This window comes from Sturnus vulgaris, chromosome 1 (genome assembly GCF_052056855.1).
Source record: "Sturnus vulgaris isolate bStuVul1 chromosome 1, bStuVul1.hap1, whole genome shotgun sequence".
Taxonomy (NCBI): domain Eukaryota; kingdom Metazoa; phylum Chordata; class Aves; order Passeriformes; family Sturnidae; genus Sturnus; species Sturnus vulgaris.
The window spans coordinates 68,393,801-68,416,593 of NC_142243.1; the positions used below are offsets into that span (position 1 = coordinate 68,393,801).

Below are 22,793 nucleotides of genomic sequence, written 5' to 3' on the forward strand. Positions count from 1 at the left end.
ATTGAACAGTCTTGCATGCAGACAGCTCAAATTTTAGGAAAGACTATTCCTGTTTTTTGAATCCAAGAAGAATAAAAGAAGCCGTTTGCTTTGTCTTGATGGACTTATACAGATGAGTACATAGCTTAAGGCATGTTTGTGATGATAGCCTTGATGAAACAGGGATAGTAGGCAGGAATAACTCATAAGAAGGAAATGAAACTCCTTTGTCTGTTGAAAATATTCTTCAGCGAGGCTGCCAGCCTGAAGTGTCAGGCTAGTATTCATTAGCTCATTACAACTTTTAATAGTGCAATAAAGCACCCAACTGTGTTAGGAGAAGATGAATTTAATATCTGCAGGTCTGGCTCAGTACCTGGAGTAGCCCTTACAGCGTGGCCTTTCAGTCACTGCTTCGGGGACAACAAAGCTGCCACTGGGCTCCAAACCTCTCCTCCGTCTTGCCAAGTCCATCTAACACCCAGAAATGTTCTTCTCCAAGGACAGATCCCTGTGCTACTCCAACCACTTCATTTAACTGCAGATTGCTCAGCTCGCTCTCTAATCTCTCAGGTTTTAAACAGGGGAGAACTCAACTTGCATGCAGGGCAGAGGTCAGTGACCTAACCTTTTTATTCTGGAGAGATCCTCGGTGCCCATTAAAAGAGAGAAGGAAATCTTGTTCTGCCAAGGCACTCAGAAGTCTATACTGGCTGCTCACTGCCCATTTTTATAGGTACCTCAGGAATTGCAGATGAGTGAAATTGCAGCATACACCAGTTGCAAAGGATCTCATTCCCCTCGGTCTTTCCCCAGGTACTCACTTAGTTCCATGCACTTCTGTGCTGCCCCTTCTCTTCACATCCTTCCCAATCATTTTCCTGTGCCTATCTTGTGAGGGACTGCGTGCTTGAATCTTCTGTCTGTTCTAGTCATATTTTCTGACTCTAAAAGAGAAGAGTGGGTTCTGCCATGATCTGCGTTCAAATCTAAAATATTTTCATCCCTGTTTCAAATCTGTTATTAGAGTGTAACAAGAGTAATACACCACAGTTGAGGAGCTGTACTGAAGCTGTCACTGTTAGCAACGAAGTATTTGACACATGGCATTCATTTAAAATTGCTGTTCGGATTTGATCCTTACTTATCAAGATGAAGTTCTACTTCACCTCTCTATAACCCTAGGAGTTCTTAGCAAGGTCCTGACCATTGTCAGTATATATGTTAGGAGTTTATCTTTGTACACCTGGGCAACCAGCTCAATAAAACTCTTACTGTGGCTGCAATTAGCTGTATGAGCAGATAATGTCATGTCTTCTGCCTCTTGGCTTGGAGATCAACAGACACAAATCAAAGTCATCATCAGTACAGTGAACAGTGATGAGGTGTTCAGATTATAGGAAGGGCAGCCTTCTACAGACAGGATAACTCTGTGTGATGGAGTTAGTGCACATTATAAACAGGTACCCTGACAAGGTGTGTAAGCCCAGCAGAACACTTCATGAAGTTGCTGGAGAGATCAGATGAATGACAGGAGGACTGTTCCCCAAAGTCTTTCAAGCTTCATTCTCTTGTTTAAAGTTTGGAAAAACGAACTCCGTGTGTGTTGGCGTGTGTGTGTGTGTTTCTGGTATGGGGGCAAATGGACTCCAGGCTGAGGTCTCATTGCTTAAAGAGAAAGGGTAAGTCCATGATAAAGCTGGAAATGCTTTTTACTGGCCTGAGCATCACCCCTTGGATAGGCTGCAGGCAAGAGCAGTGACCAGCTGTCACCGTATTGCCTCCCTGCATCCAGAAAAACAGCAGTTCTCTGGATGTGTGGCTCTAAGACTCGAAATTCCTATGTTACTTCTTGTCATTCTGCTGGGGGAGCAGTGCTGGCAATGAGAACAAGAGGACAGCTGCTTCCTTGGCTTCTAAGGAGGGGAGGATGTGCAATTTGGCAGATTCCCAGCAGAGTTTGAAACCTCTCCTGCCACTTCGGCTGCTCTTAGTGTCAGGTCTTTTGTTGCCAGGGAGAGGCGGGATTGGGATTTGCTCAGTAAGCAAGGCAAGAAGGTCTTAGGCAACTTCATGCACTAACAGTAGAGGAAATTTGTGCTTTCTTGACTATTACAAATAGAAAATGTTATTAAATGTGAAGATCCTTTGATTGATGCACAGATAATAAATACAGCCTTTTATGGTAAAGATGCTCACAAGATGCAAACTTCTACTTATAATTAGCTGGTTTGGTGCTGTTAAAATGAACATCAGTCTATTGCTGGTTTCTCTCCTTTGTCTCTACAGAGGACTGAGTTTTCACATTTCTGTTTTGGGGATTTTGTGTCTTTTGATGCTTGCTGAACACAACCAGACAGTCTGAATAAACAACTTCTCTGCTATCCTTAGTGTTTTACCAAAAGAACTGTGTGTGAAACCCTGTGTTAAATTTCTTTCTTCTAATCAATGTGCTGGTCTGAATTGCCTGTTACTGTGTAGCTGTGGACCATTATTTACTCCACAGTAAATCTTTCTTTTTTCCTCTGACAAAACTACAGGTATTGCATTCCTGCTGCGGAGGAGAACAAACTTGATGATGTGGTACATACCCTGCTGCAAGCCAATGGCACTCCAGGGCTGGAAATGCTTGAAAGTAATGTGATGGTAGGTTAACACTGGGAGAGGTGATCCCATTTGAGAACCTGAGACTAATCAGGAGGTTGGTTGGGGATTTATTTTGGTTTTGTCTTACACTGCAGCAATGCAGAAGGGGCTACTCTCTATTTGCAGTGTTTACCCACACAGTATTTTTCTAACAAGGCTGTTATTATGTATTAATATAGAAACAAACATGAAAGTGCAATAAATGTCCATTTTTAATACTGTCTATAATGTATTTAGCCTCACAAAGGGAGTGAGATTTAATCAATTCATCTGCCATGACTGACATTTTATGATGCCAGCAATGTATAGGAGAAAGCTAATACTTAAGTATTTTTGCCTCCTTTATCTTTTGGGTAACAATTCCTTCTTAGTGCATGTAAATATAAATTGGGGAGCCCATAACAAAAAACCCTCCCTTGGCTACCCATGTTAACATCTCACAGGAGTGCAGTAGCACAATGGATTCAGTGCCAAGTCAGAAAAGATTGGATGGAAAGCTGAATGATCTGCATTGCTTTCTGTAGTAGCAGGCAGTGTTGTGTCCTTGGGCACATGAGAGTTTAAGCTGTTGGTTTGAGGAGAGGCACTTCTGCAATTGTCACTCCAAACGCTGAGGTTTGGCACGTGGGGAATGGAAGAGGGAAGGCGACCAGGGAACTTTGCTCCATGAGCAGTAGCGTGTGGCAGCACCCAGCCAAGAAGAAAGTTCCGATTGATTGTTTTTTCTCTCTATTTTTTTTTTCCTGTCTTTCCAGATCTCCCCAGAGATCTTGTGTAAGGAGGGGATCAGAGTGCACCGTACTGTACAGCAGAGCGGGCAGTTTGTTGTCTGTTTTCCTGGATCCTTTGTGTCCAAAGTATGTTGTGGCTATAGTGTTTCCGAATCGGTGCACTTTGCTACCACCCAGTGGACAAGTATGGGCTTTAAAACAGCCAAGGTAAGTTGAGAAAAGGAGTTAAAATGGATTCACGGCCCTGCCATCTAAAAGGACAGCAGACATTCCAGGATTGGTAGCATTATGAGAGTAGTGCAACTACGTCTGTTTTTCTGGACTGTTCAATAAATAAAAAAAAAGGAAAAAGTTCTGCAAGGCATAAGACGATCCAATGTTTTCAGAAAAGTGACTGAGTTGTTAACTGACAATTAAAGACTTGTGTATATATAAAAAAATTCAGAAGATTGTTTTGCCTGCAGACCATTTAGGAAGCTTTTCAAAAATCCCTTCAGAGTTAATGATTATACAATGTATTATGCTTACTAATTTTTTTTAAGTGATGTTTTCTAGAACCATTAGAATCTCAGGTGCAAATATCTGAATTACTGTGCTTGTTAGCTCCTATGGTAGGCAGAGTCAGTTAATACTCACAGCTGTATTGCTTCTTTTTCTCTGCCCCTTCATTCAGGAAAAGCTGTTGATCAGGGCAATTTCAATTTTAATCGACTTGAAAATCCTTAGATTCACTGACCAACCCATCCAATACTAGATGTAAATAAATAACCTTCCCATTCCCTTTTCACACAACTGACCAAGACAGGTTGCCTGTAGAAACAGGTGATTTGTCCAGTCATCATGATTCTGGCTACATTTCTGTGTTCTTGGACAAAGAATATACGTCACTAATTATATGTTCCCAACCTTCTGAAATACACTCTGGATTACAGATACTATTTTGGTAGTGTTTTATAGTTAAGCCACTAGTAAATTATCCTTTACAGCTTCAAGTTACTAAATAATTAACTGTAATATGTCCACAGTTAGGGATTGCTTCTTTAGGGTAAATGGAGTTCTTCCAGCCTGGTTATACTAACTGTATATTAACTTAGTTTGAAATAAAAGGTTATTTTATTATATATTTATTTTGGGGGACGGTGGGAATTGCGTATATCTATAAGTAAGTTATAAGAATCCTGAGCTAACCTTTTCTGTCTGAACATACATAATTATATTAACTCCATGTGCTGTATTTATTGCTCTACTGAACACTTGTTTGATATCGTGAAAATGCTACTCCTGTAAGAGACAGAAATCACTATGCAGCAATTAAACAGCTCTTGGTGCCTCAAATTTTGAAGAACAGTTTCTTTTGATTAATTTTTAAGAGCTTTGCACAGGGTAAATATAAGATGACTGAAAATCCAGCAGATTACAGTCTATGATAACCTACCTTGGAAACTGAAGTCACAGCTCTCACAAACTTTACAAGAACCACAGATAACATGTTTGTATCGAAATAACTTTCAAAGCATCTACTGTATTGTTCTTTTATTTCTCTTTTTTTTTCCTTCCCTTCCCTTTCTGTCCTCAAACTGTCTTATGTTCTTAATTCCCTTTAATTTTGGAAATTATTCTTTGGTCCCTCCACTTTGAGAAGGCACTTTACCATCTTTGTCACAGCCAGGATTGTGCTTTCCAGAGATGGTGAGATGCTCTGTGTAATGGGCAAGATGCCCCTTTTGGACTGTTAAATGAACTCTCTGCTAAACAACTGTACCATCTGTCTCTGTTCATTCTCTGCAGCAATACTGACAGTTTTTAGTGTTTGATAAATTAACTTTGTTTTCATCCTGTGATACTGTGACCTGATTTTTTTTTTATAATGACACTCTTTATATTACTAAAATGATGTTGTTTCATTTCTGTATTGAATGACTGCTCAGTCTCCTTTAATACATGGAAAAATGAAATTCTGGATCTGAAATTTCGTTGATTTCAGTCTTACAAGCACTTTGGAAAAATTGTTGGAATAAAAGAGTTTATATAAACACCTGTGTAAAGGGACAGTCAGGTTTAACCTAGACCATACTTGGAACAAGGTTCCTGGTTTATAAAAAGCACCCCAAGAGCTCTTGAAATTTTAAGGTAAGGATGAGAAGAAGATTTGGAGTTGTGGTGGAAGAGTGTGTATTTGGAGTGGCAAAGGGATAACTCCATAGCTTCGAATAAGGCTTTGGGCAAAGTCAGTGAAACTCATTTAGGAAACTGAAGTACAGAATGTTGGACTAAATGAAGGCACTCTGAGTTAGAGGTTTGGAAATAAGAGGGAATGTCTGGTTTTAAAGGAGGGCTTTGGTGCTCTAGGACCTACCAGAAATTGGGTGGGAAGAGACTCAGCTGGTGCTGTAATACAAGAAGAAGTACATAAGAAAGATGGAGTTAGTCTTCCAGTTGGAGCAGCATTGCTGCACACATAGAAGAGATTACAGTCCATAAGCCAGGTTTAACTCTGTTACCAGTGACAGAATCCCTGTGCACCCATCTCCCAAATAGGAAAATTGTAGTATTAGCACAATACTCCCTGATCATCCATGGAAGATGCTGGCAAGGGCTGGACAGGCATTTCCCTGCTCCAGTTTTAGTTGGGGTGAGGAACATTCCTTTAAAATGCCACAGGTTTCCCACTCCTTGGCTCCTGTCACAGAGCTGTCCCACACCATGCACATGGGGCTCCTTCAGGTGCAACCAAAGGGAAAATGGTCCTACAGAACCTGTACATGATGTCCTCACTAGAAAAAAAGCTCTGCAGAGATTTAAAACCTTGGAAGAGCAGTAAAATGCAAAATAACCACTGCTGTGGAAGAAGTAAATGTACAAAAAAATGAGAACAGGGCAACCACTGTGGTGGCTTTTGCAGCAAGGTCATGGCTTCCAGCCCTTGAAAGTTTTGGAAGTAGGTCAGGATAAGAGCTGCAGCTGACAGAGTCTGTGAGCATTCTGGGGAGAAAAGGCTCTTAAATAATATGAGAGGTGAAGTTCACACACCAAAAAAAAACTGATTTAAAGAAAAGCAGATGATGGGTCAATTTTTATCATGAAGGGAGGAGATCTCTTTCTGCATTCCTCAGGAGTTTGGACTAGCACAGTTTAACATATCCATAAATAACCTAGGAAGGGAAGTTAATAGCAAAATGAATCCTTTATGCTGAGGATATTAATGGTAATGGCAGCAAAAATTAAAGCTGCAGAGTGTTACAGAAAGATTAAATGATATTGAGTGATCCAAGTGAGAAAATGGTAGATGAAGTTCAGTCTTGATAAATGTTAAATTTAAATTTAAAAACATAATCCTAATGTGACGGATACAGAGATGGGCTCTGAATGATGGGCTCTTGCTACTGAAAAAAGAGGTCTTTGGATTCCTGTGGAGCTGTCAAGTCAAGTGCTCTGGAGTGGCATAACAAAAATATATTGAATGTGAAGAATTACAAGGAGAAAATAGATAACAAAGCAGAAACTGCTCTGGCACTGAATAGTCTTGGTGGTTTGTGCAGTTCGGAGCCCCTAATGGCAGAAGGAATAGAGAGGAACTAGAAAAAGCACAGCAAAGATCAATGGTTAAAATTATTAATTAGCCTCTGTATTAAATACAAGAGTACTACTCAGCCTAGAAAATGAATGACCAAGGGATGTATGAGAGCGAGAGAGATCACAAGTGCCAGACTGATGATAATTATAATGTGAATGTTCACTGCCTTTCGTGACATTGAAAAATGTGTCACTAAAAGAAACAATTAGGCAGCAGTACAAGTCTGTTGTAAAATACTTACCTGTGTGTTTCAGTACTGTATGGAAGAGAAAAATGTACATAGGTTCAGAAATTCAGATAAATGCAGAGATACAGCAAGTTGTGCTAAACCCAGCTCTAGGCTCAGCTGGAGCTGACCTTGCTGTTTTCTCCAGCCACCCGCTGTGGCCTTTTATCCTCGTTGTGTGTGTTGCCTGTGCAGGATTTTCCCCTGGATTAGAGTCTGTTCTTGTGTACACAGCCTCAGACTAAGCAAACCTAACATGGAAAAATCTTCCCATACCACTCCTAACAGTGCAGCTGTTCCATCCCCACACAGGGTCTAGCAGGGCAAATAGCTTCTGAAGAACACTGTTCTTACCTCTGAACCTCTTTTGAACCCTTTTTTGGTCAGCAAAGGCTGCTATTCCATACTATGTGATATTTATCACTTGAATGCATGCAATTGGTGCTATTAAAAATAATTAATTTTATGATACGTTGGTTGTGAAAAAAGAAATACCCAGAGCATGTAATTAGGGTTACAGAACAGGGTAGAAAAAAATAAAGGTAAAAAATAAAGTCTTTGAGGTGTTGTGCGCTGAGTAGGTATTTGGCAGGTTTAACCACTAACCAGAAATGTCACCCTCACTTTACAGTCTGGTGTTAGCTCATTTGAACTCATTTTCCCACCTGCACATTAAATCAAGGAATTTGCCTGCCTAAGAATTATCAAAAGAGTTTCAACTACCAAAACAATTCAGTTTGTACTGAATGAAAAACATAACTTTAAAAGCTTTCACCAAGAGGAACCAGTAACAGGCAGAACTGAACCCCCTTCTTTTGCCTGTTGTTTCTTTTCCCTGGCATCTGCCTGTTCTGCTAGGTTTGTTACATTTTAAAAGATGTAAAATATCACCAGTCCTGGGTTTCAAGCAGGTCATATGTATAGATCTTACACTCTTTGTACTCTGAGCCATCCAGCATTACTGAGCTTGAGTGATGATGTAGCTTCTCTTGGCCTCCACAGGAAAAAATGAATTTTTAGGGAGAGAATTTTGGGGTGTTTGGAATATAAACACTTAGTTTAACTGGGACGATGGAAAAAATTTTACTTGTGGTTGTTTTAAAAGGCTATTTTTTGCTTCAGTTTATTAGTATCAATAATATTAGTTAATTAACTTTGAATTAATTCTTGATGAAATTTAATTTTCAAATTTGCTCGGGAACTAACGTGGCAATTTCCTCCTGTCCCAGGAAATGAAGCGGCGCCGTATAGCCAAACCATTTTCAATGGAAAAGTTGCTTTATCAGATTGCAACAGCAGAAGCAAAAAAAGAAAACGGACCGACTCTGAGTACGATATCATCGCTCCTGGGAGAGCTCAGGTAACGGATTGGGGGCCTGCTTACCTCTTTTTGTTTCCATTGACAGACTCCAGAGGTGGATGACGTAAGTAACCCCTTCAGACACACCTTGCCACTATTTATCCAAGCAAAAGCCCAGCAGATGTACCTGGAGACAGGCACACATGGAAGAAGCAGCTTCCTTGGGTGTAGCTGATGTGACAGTGCCCATGGTTAGGATGTCTTTAAGAATTCCCTAATTTAGACACCTTAAAAAAATTGAAACTGCAGTTTGCACTGGGGTTTTGTTTTGTTAATTCTTGGTGCTGAGAGTTGAGATTTCCTGATGCATTATGTGAACTATGTGGTGCCAAGTGGTTAAATAACTTCCTTGAGTTTTTCAGCCTCTTGGTATCAGTAGTCACAGTCCATGTCTGTAGTGGGTTTTGCATCAGGAACCCTTGTCTTCAGTATCAAGAGATGTTATACTACAGGTGCAAAAGGTACTTTGTATACAGCAAGTCGTCTTGGTTTTAATAGTGAGTTAGAGAGCAGTTGTGCATGTGTGGTTAATGCATCTGGCGTTAGAACTCCAGCATTTGAAAGAGTAAAAGCTTCACACTCCTTTTTCTCTCCAGTATTAAGGATACATGTTCAGGGTTTCTCTTAAGATAGGTGAGAAAAGAAAATATAACGTTGCCTGGCTTCCTGTGTAATGATCTTCTCTTTTGTTCCCACCATGTAGTTGCTACCTATCTTTCAAGTTTGTGACAACTGATACTCGAGATGTCAAGAAAGTTTTGATGAATGAAGTCTACAAACTGTATTTAACTAACTAGCATGCGTTTGGAAAATTTCCAGTGACATACTGAAGGGGAAAACAGCCCATGTGTTGTTTAGTGTTCAGAAAGAAATGCAAAGAGGTGTACTGACTGCTTTACCTGCAGGTGGCTCCCCTGTGGGAATAACCACTTTCAAGTGCCCTTTATTTCCCCTTGAAGAGGAAGTCTGCAAGTATAAAAGGCGAAACAAATGTTGGTGCTTGCTCTTAGACCATCACATCGACCTTTATCAGAGTGGTTCTCAAACTTGTTCTTATGCATAGGTTGGAATTCAGTGGAGGATATGGATCCTTCCTGTGGCTGCTTATAGGAAACAAAAGCCCAAACAACAAAATCTAAAAAAAAAAACAAAAAAAAAAGGAAAAAAAAAAACCATCTGAAGTGGAACACTGTACCCTATTTTTTTTTCCCCTTTGCTTTGTTTTGCTTGTTTGTTGTCTCTTGCTGCCTCTTCTCCTGATCTGCCTTGGTTGCTCAGTTTGCCCATGCCATTTGCTTAGCTTGGCTCTCCACTCATCTTCAGCTGTGTCTGGTGGTGCACTTTTTTATCCTCCCCTTCCATCTGCTCGGCTCACTCCACACTTGCTGTCTTCCACTCAGCTCCAACCCAACCTGCTCTCCTAAAGCTGTAGAGTTCAGCACAGGAGGTATTGTCTGCCTTAGAGATGCAGCGGGTGAAGGGTGGCCAGAGGGCTTGGTGGTTGTCCTTAATTGACATCTCCTTCTTTTTCCCTGGGTGTACAGCAAGATCTTCGTCTTTTGGCACAATCACTTGCCCTGCTCCCCCTTTCCTGCCTGAAGCACCTTATGGCAGCAGGTCCTTGGTTCATCTCTGCCTCCTGATGAAGGGGCTGTTACTCCTGACAGCAACGGCTCCTCTTCCTCAAGGTGGCTTTTGGCAACTTCAGGAATGACAGTCATGTTAGCCACAGCTCCCGACTCTCCACATGGCTCGAGCAACCATCGACCTCCAGGAAGTCCTCGGCAGTCCCCACTTCTCTGTGGAGCAGTTTGAGAACCATTGGCTTGATACAGTGGTCGCTGTTAAAATCCGGAGATAGCTTTTGCAATTAGGCAGCATTTCCCGGGCGCTGGCTGTGTCTGCCTTGCTTAGGGAATGGCACCAACCTCCGACACAACACTCAGGGCTTTGCTGTGTGGAGCTCAGGTTTCAGGGATGGTAAAGGGGTGACTGTGCGTGGCTGTGGTGGCAGGGGGCAGTGCCAGTGTCTAACTGTGCCCCTGTTCACAGGGACACGGAGCTGAGGCAGCGGCGGCAGCTGTATGAGGCCGGTCTCCACTCCTCGGCGCGCTACGGCAGCCACGACAGCAGCAGCGCCGGCGTGGATGGCAAGAAAAAGCCTCGAAAGTGGTTGCAGTTAGAAACGTCAGAGAGGAGGTGCCAGATTTGTCAGCACCTGTGCTATCTTTCCATGGTGGGTACAATCCTTTGCCACTCCTGGGGTACTGTCCCCTTGCTGTAGCATTCCAGGGATCTATAGGCATTTGAGAGACAGCACATGGCCACGGAGCCATGTCCTGCACTCCATGCACGACACAGAGGTATTGATGTGGCATTTACTGCCTTGGCCGGTTGTGACAGAAGACAAGAGTGTCAGCTGGCTTCCCACCTTGCCAGAAGGGATGAACCAGTGCCCTCAGATGAGATGTTTGCACTGCACTAGGAGGGCTAACAAAGACCCCTGCAGGTTGCCAGCAACAGTAAGTTGTGGCAGAGCAGGTTTCAGGATGAGCTACAGCTCAGACACAATGCCATGAGCCTCAGGCATGCAGCCATAGCCCATGTTGAGACAATGTTCCTGCAAGCCAAACTGCAGGGCAGATATATCCTATCCATCAAGCTGTTTGCCAGCTTGTCCAAAAGTAGCCCATAAACGTTCTCTCTTTTAAGAGGGAAATGCCTACTGGCTTTTGAAGGTGTGCTGTCCACTGTAGTGACACTTCCAGGCTTAGAGCTGTATGCAGAATACCTACAAACACAGCAATGTCATTAAAAATACCAGAAGCCCCTCCCACAACCTTATATACCATTCAGTCCCAAGAACAGGTATTCAAATAAACCTAATGCCGTGCATGTGAGTCCATATTATCCTTTGAGTCTGGGAGTTCTTTGTCATCTCTTGGGGATTTTTTTGGTATAGATGTTAGGTTTTTAATGGAAATGAAATGTAACTGCATGTAATCAGATGTAGCTGTTTCCCTCCCTAGGATAAAATATGCTGAGTTTATACATGTCTTTAAACCACTTTTTAAGTTGCATTGGTTTGAAGCAACTTTAAAATTAGTTTAGTTGAAAACAAAACCAAAATACTAATCAGAACCTCTTAATTCTGGTCCATTTGCTCTGGAGTAAGTTTAATCATGGAAAGGATTTTTCTGAGTCATTCTTTAACAGTGGTTGGGAACATAAAAACCCAACTTGGTTGTTAAATTCCAAGCTTAGTGTGCAGACCTGGCAGGCAGCCAGCTGAGCAAATGTGACCTCTGCTGAACAAGACAGTAGTTGAGGAATCCTGTGGCTAAGCTGATTACATCCTTGTTCAAGACAGCATTTTAAGTAATGGGAAACTACTCCTTTCAGGAGATCTTTAGGACTGCATAGGAGATGCTAATAAATCCATATACTGTTTGGATTTAGCCCTCATTACTATTGGTGGGAGGTTTTTTTGTTGGGGTTTTTAAAAATTATATATATTTGCCAACATTAGCACTCTAAAAGAGAGAGGTTCTTTATTGCACATCCTGAATGATTTCACAGTGTGCTTGATACCTCCTTCCACTACCTTGCAGTAAAATCCAGGTGTAGTAATTCAGGCCACAACTGAACACTGTATGGAGACCACGGCTACAGTTGGGAGCTTAACTGCACTTCTCCCCCCACCCCACCTGTGCTCTTTAACATAGGTCGTACAGGAGAATGAAAATGTTGTCTTCTGCTTGGAGTGTGCCCTGCGGCACGTGGAGAAGCAGAAGTCGTGCCGGGGGCTGAAGATGATGTACCGCTACGATGAGGTGAGCGCGACACCGCCCTGGGGCCGGGTACCCAACGTGTGGGAGGACACTTAACTCTGCCTTTGTCCTACTGCAAAATGGTCTTGGGTTTGGGGGTTTGTTTTGGTTTTGTTTTTGATGCGGGAAGATGGTGCTTTATTATGATTTAAGTAAAAAAAAAATGAGCAAAGGGAACATGATGACAGAGATGAAACCTGAAGTATGAATTGTGTGAATATAACAGAACATAAGCCACTTGATGCTTTGGGATGGAACGTGAGGCTTTGCTTTCACTGGTTATGTAATGGTGACTTCTGTACATTGGAATACCTTCCTTCTGTTGGTAACTGGAAGTTCAGCAGACTTAATCCAGTCCAGCATGAGCATCCTTTAGGGCAGACTTACAGAGCACGTGCAGATGAGAGGTGCAGTAATGGCTCCGAGCAGATGTGATGAATAATCCCAGAACTGAAGATGGGCATTTAGGACTGTGTGTGGGTTCTGGGCTGAAGCTCCATGTCTTTACCTGTGAGGGGCTTGACCCCAAAGGTAAATAGCAGAGCAGTGGGAGAAACAACACGTCAGCTCTTGGGGAGCTGCACTGGGTACAAGCAGCTTTTTAAGATGGGCTTCTCAGCATTTCTGAGCGCTCCATTACTGTCCTGTTTAAGTGATTCTGGAGGAAGAGCAGATGCTAATTTGTCTTTTGTTTTTCCTGCTTCCTGAACAGGAACAAATAATCAGTCTTGTCAATCAAATCTGTGGAAAAGTATCTGGTAAAAATGGCAGCATTGAGAACTGTATCAGCAAGCCTACACCAAAAAGAGGACCTCGTAAGAGAGCGACAGTGGACGTGCCATCATCTAGGCTTTCATCCTCCAGTTCATCCAAAAGTGCTTCAAGTTAATCCTGAAGATGCCAACACTCTCATTTTGTCAATTTATATATATTTTTTGTAATTATTATACCATAGTTTGGAGTACTTGCTGTAGAATACAAGCTGTCTTTGCACTAGCTCTAAAGAAGATTTTCTTCTGGTTTTAGAGAACTAATTTTGTTTTAGCATTAAACTGTTGAAATTTTTTTTTTTTGTACTTAGAATAGATAGATACAGCAGTCTGATTTTTTTAAACTGCCGTATGTTCACTGTTTTAAAACCGGCAAGGGGCTGATAAAATATTAATTTGTATTGTCCCGATGGCTGAAAAAATAAAAAGCCTTTTTGGTAACTGTGAAAAGAGGCTTTTAACCCATTTTTTGAATAGGTTAAAGTTTGATGTGTTTTATAATTTGTTCTCCAGTCATGTGAGCAGATTTTTCTAGAGAGAAAAGGGATAGGAGACAAAAACTTGAAAGAAATTGCTTTACTTTGGCTGTCTTTTATTCTGTCACAGCAAGATGAGTTTTGTAATTTTTTAAATTGGAGAATACACACTTTCTTTGGGAGGTTATGGCAGCTGAAGATGGACTTTGTTTCCTAACTGTAGGCAAAAGGAGGAGATTTGGAGTATGTTCTCTTTTACCAGCACATCACTATGCATCTGTTTTGAGGGGGAAAAATATAAAAAATAAAACTAAAAAAAAAAAAAAAAAAAAAATAAAAAAATTTAAAAAAAATAAAAAAAAGGAGGAAAAAAGACTGCCTGCCTTGAGGAGTTATGTGAGGGAAAACTGTGCCTGATTTCATTAGGAAATCCATTCTGTTATTTTTTGGTGCTGTTGGCTACTTTATCAAAAACCCTTCAATAGCATCCTTTAAAAAAAAAAAGATAAAAAAAGAAAAAAAGTGATTGAAGCCATAAGTGCTTCTTTTGTCATAGACGTGCAATCTTTCTAACATTCCATTTCCATTCCACTGCTGTTTTTCACACCTTTACACAGTCAAGCATTAATTTTTGTTTTGAATTTGTTTCATTATATGATCACATTTAGAGCCACTAGCAAGTCTGCATATTTCTTTTGAATGTGAAAATGCATTTGCTTTCATCTTGTCTATTTTTTCTCTTCATGTTGTAACAAAAAAAAAAAAATCACACCTTTTGTACATATGCCTGTAAATTTTTTTAAATACTTGAGCCTTTTCTTGGGGTGGGGGGAGGGATGGCAAAGAGACAAGATGAAGAAAAGCCTTACGTTTCACTTTCTTCATCGGTTGGATTGGATGCTTACAGGGTTTTTCTTGTAACATTTATAAGTGCTGCTTACATCACTGAACAACAACAAAAAATAATAATGGAGTAGCTGTTGCCCTTTTCTGGTTGTGTGTACAGTATGTGTGGAATAAAAAAGGGAAAATGTTTTCACAAACTGTTTTGTTTCGTAATTGAATTCAACAATACCGTAGCTACCCATATTGCACTGAGCTTGCCAGTGGTGACTGTCAGGAAAGTCCTATAATACAATTTGTTGGTTGTTGTTGCAGAAGACTGAACTGTTTTGGAATATTTAACAATAACATAAACAGAGTCAAGTGTTTTCAAATGTGGTTGTCTGGTTTTTATGGCCTTGCTGTGTACTTTTCCCTCTTGACAGTAAACTTCTGACTATGGCTTACAGTTTGACATTTAATTTATTAGCGCTGCTCTGCTCTCTTTCCTTGTAAGGAAAGACTTCATGTTGTTTATTGCCAGTTTTTTGTTTACTTTCCAGGTTTGTACTACGAGGTTTAATAAAAAAAAACAAAACTTTTTTTGACATTTTGTCTGTCTTCTGGAAAGCGATAAAGGAAGCTCCTTCAAGATAAATTTCTTTCAACAACTGCCTTGTTGAATGGTAAATCTCTTAATTTTATGTAGGGAGCTTCCAGCCTTCATTTCCCAGAGAGGGGTCAGGAAACACTTTGTCAGCTAACAGGAGAATCCTTAAGGAAACTGGCCACTGCCCAGCAGCAAGGAGACACTTCATTCCCAGCCATTGGCTTTGTCAGGGCAGGTCTTTGGAAGGGATCTACATCACAGCTCATCCTTTTACTTACACTCTGTCTGATTACATTCCTTCCCTCTGTGCAGGAAGAGCAGGAGCCAGGAGCCTTCTCAAAGGAGAGCAGATCCCTGAAAATAGAGGATGAGACTTGACAAGCAACAGGTGTTAATCATGGTCAGACCTTGAGTTCAGAGAGAAAAAAAACGCAGGAAAAAATGGGAATGAGATGATGCCCATAGGTCTTGAGGTTTCTAAAATACACGCACTTAACTGGTAATTAATTCAGAGTCAAACAGATGTTACCATGGAAAAGCATATTATATTGGTGCTCCTAATAACCATTTTTTTTCCCTGAGTTAGGCGCTCCTCTGTTCACTTGTTATAGATAAAATACCTGGGTAATCAAGTAAAAGACATGGTTGGGATAGAAATTCTTTATTTTATCTCGAAAGAGGAGTAAGTACACAATGCTAAGATACCTGCTCCACAAGGAGTGCAACATTTCCATATGCATCTCTCCTCCTTCCTGGGTTCTTAATTTTTTCCTTAACACCTATAACTAAGTTGGTCCTGAATAAGAAGTGTGAGAACAGTAGACACTGCTGCATTAGTAGACAAAGGCAGGAGGCAGACAGTAGGTAGTAAAGAGTAGAAAATAACTTTTCATTTTGGTTTGGATCCTAAATCTTCAGTTGCAGCAGCTGAAAACATGCAAGGAACAATTTGGGTTCAGTATTACACATCAACTCTTAAGTACTTCCAATCAGCCATTTAAAGGTTAGTGGTCAAAGTAACTTCTACCTTTCCCCTTAAATTCTCTTATACATAGTATATACAACAGCTTTACTGCTCCCCTGAGCCCCAAGACTACTGTTAAAGTGTGTGTGCTTTAGGCATAATTTTTTTCTTTAAAAACCAACCTCCACATGACTGGCAATTTTGTAAAAAGGCAGTATTACTAAGTAAAAAGATCTGGCTGTTATGCTTGGTTAGCAAACTGTTACACAGGCAAGCTCTTCATTCACTTGTTCATTCATTCAGAAGTCATTCTTAAAGGATATGGTTTTAAGATTCAAATAGTTTGAGAGTCACTTTCATCACTGCCATCTGAAGCACCCTTTCTCTCAGTTACAGCAGCAAGGGCAGTGTCCACTTGAACCTCCTCTTCGTCGGACTGAACAACGGGGGACTCTCCCTCGCTCGCGTCCTGGCTGGCGGAGTCGGTGCAGGTCGAGGACAGGGAACAGAGCTTCTGCCGTAACTCGGACTGGCTCGGCACCTGGAGGCTGATCTCGTTCACGTAGGTGTTGGAGTCGGGCCCTGAGAGTTGGGAAAACAACAGCAACAACAACAGTCAAGCTCTGGCTCAGCAAGGGGATTGAGAAGTCAATACAGTAACATCAGCTCTGGTTAGGGAGTTGCACTCAGGCTGTTTTCCTTTTGCAAGACACCAAGAGGAAAACTCCCAAATAAACTCAGTGTAACAGAACCACACAAATTGGAAATTTAAAACCAAGCAACTAGGAAGCAGGCAATAACAGTCATCACCAGTTTTGGCTAAAAATGAAGACGCAAAACCAAAACCAATTCAATTCAGCATGAAAGCAATGCTTTGGTAGAGCTATACCACAGCTCAAGTGCACAGGAGTGGGATTGTAAGACTCTGTCCTGCATACTCTGTGTAAAAAAGATTTGTAAGCAAATTCGGTGTAATAGTGTTTGCTTGCAGTTTGAGAGTTTCAGGTTCCAAAATTACATCCTCTTCCCTGGACAGTTCCTGACAGCAAAAAAAGCTAAAATGAGGAAAGATCTAAACACTCTTAATGTGATCTTCCAAAGAAAGACCTTTTTTCCTTCTCTCCTATACCTAACAAGTGTTTCTCCATAGAGCACCCAATTTCAGCTGGTGAGTAACTTCAGTGAGAAAATTCTCCTAAAAATTTTGCTTAAAAGTTTTTCAGAGGGGTCAGATGAGTATGAGCTACACCTTTCCTCTGGCTCAGACTGTTTGCAGAGCAGTCCAAACCACATTGCCTATGCCTGCTCCTGAAGTTATCTGAGTTATATTTTAACACTAGAAATTTTAGAGAACCTGCCTTCTGTGGTGTACACCAGCATGCATTAGATCAATTTACACAACACACAGAGGAGGAGTTTTCAGGAGTGATAGAGCTAACTCAATTTTGCAGTTTAACTTACTGTCGTGAAATGTTTGCAAAGCCAATGTCCATAAGCTGGCAATGTTTTATAGCAAGGCAAATTTGAAAATATTTCAACGTCTTAAGCTGATTCTCATTTTTACCAGTTATTTTAATAACTTACCTGTATTTTGTAGTGTTCAGCCCAATTGTCAAACAAGCCTTGCTCTGACAACCCAGTTCTCCACTGACAGCACAATGAAGAATTACCTTCTAGCCATCTCAGTTTTCTGAGAATGAAGACTATTGCATATTTGGTTTGATACTGGGTTGCCAGGTTCTTTAAGCAAGCATAAAAATCCCTTAATCAGAGGGAAATAAAATGTCTGGAACCACAAGAGCAAGATTCATGAGATTTACACTGCAGTAAGGGTGCAGTGCTGAAACATTACTACAGCACAGGTACATTATATTGCAGTGTATGTCCATGTATAGACACGGTACATGTATGCTGTAATATTTAGATTACAGCATAAAATAAAGAATCCATTTTTTTCAAAAGCTAATTAATTTATCTACTTAGTTAAAAAAGTAGTTTCTGCACTTCCTTAGATAATACAGCTGAGAGTCTTTGCTGTTAAGACACGAAGCTTCTTGGTCCAGCATCTGCCAAAGAGCCAGCAAGGGGAAAAATGCCCTAGATTCTGCAATTACTGGCAAGCTCAAATGATGTTCAGCTTTAATAATTCATGAAGTGGATGCCTATCCAAAACGAATCATCTCAACTCAGTTTTTGCAATGAAACACAAAAACCTAAACCTTTAGTAGTCAAGTGTGCCTTGATCATTTACCACAAGCTTTTCATGTTCACAGCAGGTGTTAATCACCTTTACATAGGGAGTACTGTAAGTACTTCCATAAAAATATTTTAATCTGTATTTTCAGAAGAAATCAAAAGGACCTTTAAAGGAGCTTCATCATCTCCCACAAGAAAAATAATTTCGGCTCTTTTGAGGAAGGGCATTTTAACACTGAAGTTTTTAACTAAAAAAACACGGCAGATAAAAGATCCTGTACTGAGACGCTAATTCTCAGTGTATATGTAAACTGCTGGGCTGAACCTTGTCTCTCAGTATCTCTCACTGAAGATCTTGCATTATACAACTGGTCTAACAAGCAACATTCTGGACAAACTCTAAGCAATCAGTATTAAAAATAAATGCGTAATTACTGCAAGCTTTCTGTTGATGTTTGTCAAAATGTCTTCTATTAACTCTATATTGGGAAAAATGCCCCTCAAGCCCGTATATAACACATCACTTACTCAGACTGTGATGAATAAAACAAGGAGCTGTAAGTAAGAAAAGCTGCAGTAAGAAAAATGAGATAATCTGGAAATATCACATAGTTTTGCAGCAACTCCCTTGTACAGCAACTAAATGCTAATGTTTTGAGAAGCACGAAGGAAGAACAGTCAATCTGCATTGAGTGTGATGTTTTATGAGATAACATCACCCATTACAAATGAGAGCAGTTCTGGTGGTTTATCACTGTCTCTAAGCAGGCTGTCACTACAAGTACCATACCCAGCATGGGAGACAGCACATTATTGTCTTCACTTCCTGAGTTTAAAAAGACATCGAGTGCTTCCTGGTCAGACATGTCCATTAGGTCCATCTGCTCCAGCATGTCCACATTCACCTCCATGGAGGACATACTTCCAATCGGTTCTGCAGGAGAAACAGCACAATGAGTGAAATTACAATCAGCTACACGAGGTTATTAGCGACCAAGGCTCCAGAGGCTGCTCTAAGTGTCTGCATCAGCTATACTTAAACTCAGGAATGCAAGGAGCCCACCCACAGGGGCTGCTCAGCAGCAACCTCAGCCCAAATCCAAGAGCACTCTGTGCAATCTTTATTGTGAAACTAACATCCATTACTGCTTTTGTAAACCAAAACATTTTTAGCAGCAGTATTTACAGCAAAAACCTTCTCAGAAATAAGCTGAGATGGGACTCAGGCACAAAGATTGAAACTTTCCATTTTGGAACACTTCTTTTCAATTTTCTCAACCAAATGTCTTTTTAGAGAAAAACACATTTAAGTACACAGTCAGTAAATGCCAATACACCAGGGACACAGAAATTCAGAAACCAGGATTAATGTTAACAGAGAGCAGCTGTTCTTCTTCTCTCAGTTAATCTAAGAAATTACAGTAGTCTGTAAAACCCAGGCACATACCCAGTATCTTCTCTCAGCATGGGTATTTCACATTATTAATTACTCACTTAAATTACTTATTACAATTGTCAATATAGTACTGACAATTTGCAAAGGAAGTAAATACTTGGATGAGCATCTTCTTCATTGAAGAGCAAAATATGCAAACAGGAAACAAGTAAGTTCAGGGCCACTCAAATTAAGTCCCACTGCTGCATAATATCAAATTATTACAATGAGCAGTTTACTTATTATCTCTATTTAACAACAACATTATTGAAGGTCTTCATAGGCTTTCATGAGATGAAATTCTGTATTTTGATTGGGGGATTTGTTTCTCAAATATGCTATAACTCTCCAGTTTTACATGTACTGCAGGTCCAAATCTCTCATAAAAACAGTTTCTTTGATATATTTGAATTCCACATTATCCTTAAAAGCTGAAGTTCCAAACGTTAGGCAGCCTAACACTCCAACAGAGCTGTGTCTCCAATACCAGCCCATGACTGTGTCCACTTTTAGTCTAAAAGGTAACATATTACAGAAAGCAGGAGACTCAAACTCAGTTTCTCCCCTGACTGTGAATTTAGGTTTACATATCCCACCTCTCCTTAGCCACCCATGCAGAGCATCTTGCAGATGAGTATTTATGGCACTCATGCAAAGAAATAGAAACCTTGGATTGTATTCTCTGCTCTGACATTACAAATGACAGCAGAACTGCATTTGGAGCATGGACAGAATATCTACATTTTTTCCTGCCACATGAATGCATGATTTCCTACTGGCTTCCTTACTGGTCCAGCAATCCTTGCATTTTGGCCTAACAGATGGAAACCTCCCACACAGAATTCCCTGTAATCTCTAGCATTCTTGTGTTTTAACCAGTCCAGAGAGGCCAGGCTTGTGTCATTTCATAATAAGGAGAGCACTTAATGTGACCTCCTGTGTCCTAATCGCACCCAGTGGGAATAACTGCCAGCTGGGAACTGTTTGGAAATGCTACACTGAGCTTTCCTCTGCACTTTGCAAAGTTTTCTGAGGCATCTCCTTGCCAAATGACAATCCCAGGCTTAGGAACTCCAGTGGACAAAGCAGCTGCCTCCATCCATATTTTTACATAGATGCACTCTTCAGCTGCAGAGAAAAACGCTGTTCCAGATACAGTTCAGTGCTCGGCATCTCCTCAGACAAGGAGCAGAGCCTGACTAATCTTCTAAAGTATCCAGTACCCCTGGGACACAAAGCTTGTTTAAAAGGCTTATCTGAAGTTCCAGTTCTACTGAGGAAGAATTAGGACATTTTTGCTGTCCTTCCTCTCTAAGCACTACTGGCTCTGCCCACTCAACAGTGCTCTCCAAGCTGGGAGTTTGTGCAAAAGGTATTTTACAACTTGCCTCTCCTCTCTGCTATCTGCAAGTATCCTGTGGAAAGGTATTGCTCCATATCCTGCTGGAAGGCTTCTTCAAAGAACTTCTGGCGCTCCTTTAGCTTCATCTGCTGGGTGTGCTCCATGTCCAAAACCTTCTGTGCATGTTCAGCATCCAGTTCAGCTGAGCATAAAACAGAAAAATCAAATATTGCAGGTGTATCCCCCCACTCTCAGAATTTAAAACCTATAGAACCAATTCAATAAATTCTGACAGACTGTTACTACAGGCTGTTAACACAGCCTGCAATAAAAGGAGGTCTCTGTACTTTGCAACTGTATTTTAAACCAGGGCAGGAATATCATACTGGGCAGCATAACCTTCACATTAAAGTGATGTCATAACTATTTATCTTGAGGCAAGATGCAAATTTCCTGAGCTGTATTAACAGGAACACCTGAGAGCACACTGTCCATCAACAACAGAGATTTCAGAATTCTGCCAAAAAAACCACAGGTAAGGGTGCTTCTGCAGTCATATGCATCTAATGCACACAAAAGGATAAATGTATGCTTTTTAAATGCAACTTTACATTTGAATATTGCTGCACATTTCCACCACAATGCAAGTGGCGAGATACATATATGTACTTTTATGTATATACATACAAATACACATACACAATGTGTGTGCGTGCATGTGTGCCTAAGATTCTGGCTTTGCCAGCCTCCAGACAGAATGGAAAAATTCTTGAAGAATCCTATAAGTACATGCAGCAAAGGAAATATTAAACAGAATTAGGAAATGTTAGACAGAATATCATTAGAGGAACTCCTTCCCCTCTGTGTTGCTCTACACTGGACAGATAAGAATTGTGCTGTTTATTGTAGAACAATATCTTCTAGAATAAAAAGATGTAGTTGCTATTGAAGTACTGACTTCAGCCAGACTGTTAGACATATGCTTCAGAAAAACTGCTTTTTATGAGGTATATATAACCTGGAACCCTTTTCCCAGAGTTCACTGTTCACTTTTCTGGTCTCATGGGCACTCTGCTTACAATAAAAAAGGAGTTTTCCAGCTGAGCTACTGATGGAAGGGATGGGGGTGGCAAGAAGAGCTGCTGGTCTGTTCCGTTCTGCCCATTAGGGAAAGCTCCAACAAATACCACTGGGTGAAAAATGTCCAAGCTTTCACACACCAGACAGACACAGCTGGAATATGGCATCCACGTGGATAAATGCTGAGGGAGCGTAAGGTTTTCTAGGACAAGCATTGTGTCAGTCTTCCAGGAAAAATGTTATGTTAATGATACTCTACAACACGGACATTCATTAAAAGCATTTACTATGAAGGAGATTATTGCCCAAATGCAGAACATGTTTTATTAAACCAGGCAGAAGATCAGAGAGCAGTTAATTCACTCTCTTGCCTGCATCAAGGTCACAGATCATACACAGAAGCAACTGAACTGTGGTAGATGCCAAAAGAAGCCAGGAAATTGGACTGACACACTAGATATTCATTAAAACATAAATAAATAAGCAGAAATCTCTTTCTTAAAGGAAATTTCAGAAAAAAAACATCAGTGTATAAAAAGGAAAGCATCTTCCCTGAAGGCAACATGTCCTTATTATCAATTACACTGTGGCGTAACTGTGACTCTGTGTCCCCTGGAGCAACTCCTTTACTGCAGTCCTGGATGACGAGCAATTATTAATAACATTGTCTATGATGCAGAAATGCTATTCAATTGTAATAATAAAAGCCAGTGGCTCTCACTGACAATGGGAATTTTCTTTCTCTCTCATAA

At 40.6% G+C, this 22,793-nt stretch overlaps 2 protein-coding genes across 4 annotated transcripts in view; one reads left to right on the forward strand and one right to left on the reverse strand.

The window, feature by feature from the left end:
- JARID2 (jumonji and AT-rich interaction domain containing 2) overlaps positions 1 to 13,566 on the forward strand; it is a 207,218-nt gene extending 193,652 nt beyond the window's left edge. For both annotated transcript variants that reach the window (XM_014878218.2, XM_088169073.1), the window contains exons 13-18: positions 2,520 to 2,625; positions 3,381 to 3,563; positions 8,386 to 8,516; positions 10,569 to 10,752; positions 12,242 to 12,349; positions 13,059 to 13,566. In XM_014878218.2, coding sequence (XP_014733704.1) covers positions 2,520 to 2,625; positions 3,381 to 3,563; positions 8,386 to 8,516; positions 10,569 to 10,752; positions 12,242 to 12,349; positions 13,059 to 13,235 — 889 coding nt within the window. In that variant the 3' untranslated portion in view covers positions 13,236 to 13,566. The remainder of the gene's footprint in view (positions 1 to 2,519; positions 2,626 to 3,380; positions 3,564 to 8,385; positions 8,517 to 10,568; positions 10,753 to 12,241; positions 12,350 to 13,058) is intronic.
- A 2,103-nt stretch (positions 13,567 to 15,669) lies between these two features.
- DTNBP1 (dystrobrevin binding protein 1) overlaps positions 15,670 to 22,793 on the reverse strand; it is a 59,129-nt gene continuing 52,005 nt past the window's right edge. For both annotated transcript variants that reach the window (XM_014878238.2, XM_088169086.1), the window contains exons 8-10: positions 21,008 to 21,163; positions 18,975 to 19,118; positions 15,670 to 16,570 (exon numbers count right to left, since the gene is read on the reverse strand). In XM_014878238.2, the coding sequence (XP_014733724.1) occupies positions 16,323 to 16,570; positions 18,975 to 19,118; positions 21,008 to 21,163 (548 nt within the window). In that variant the 3' untranslated portion in view covers positions 15,670 to 16,322. The remainder of the gene's footprint in view (positions 16,571 to 18,974; positions 19,119 to 21,007; positions 21,164 to 22,793) is intronic.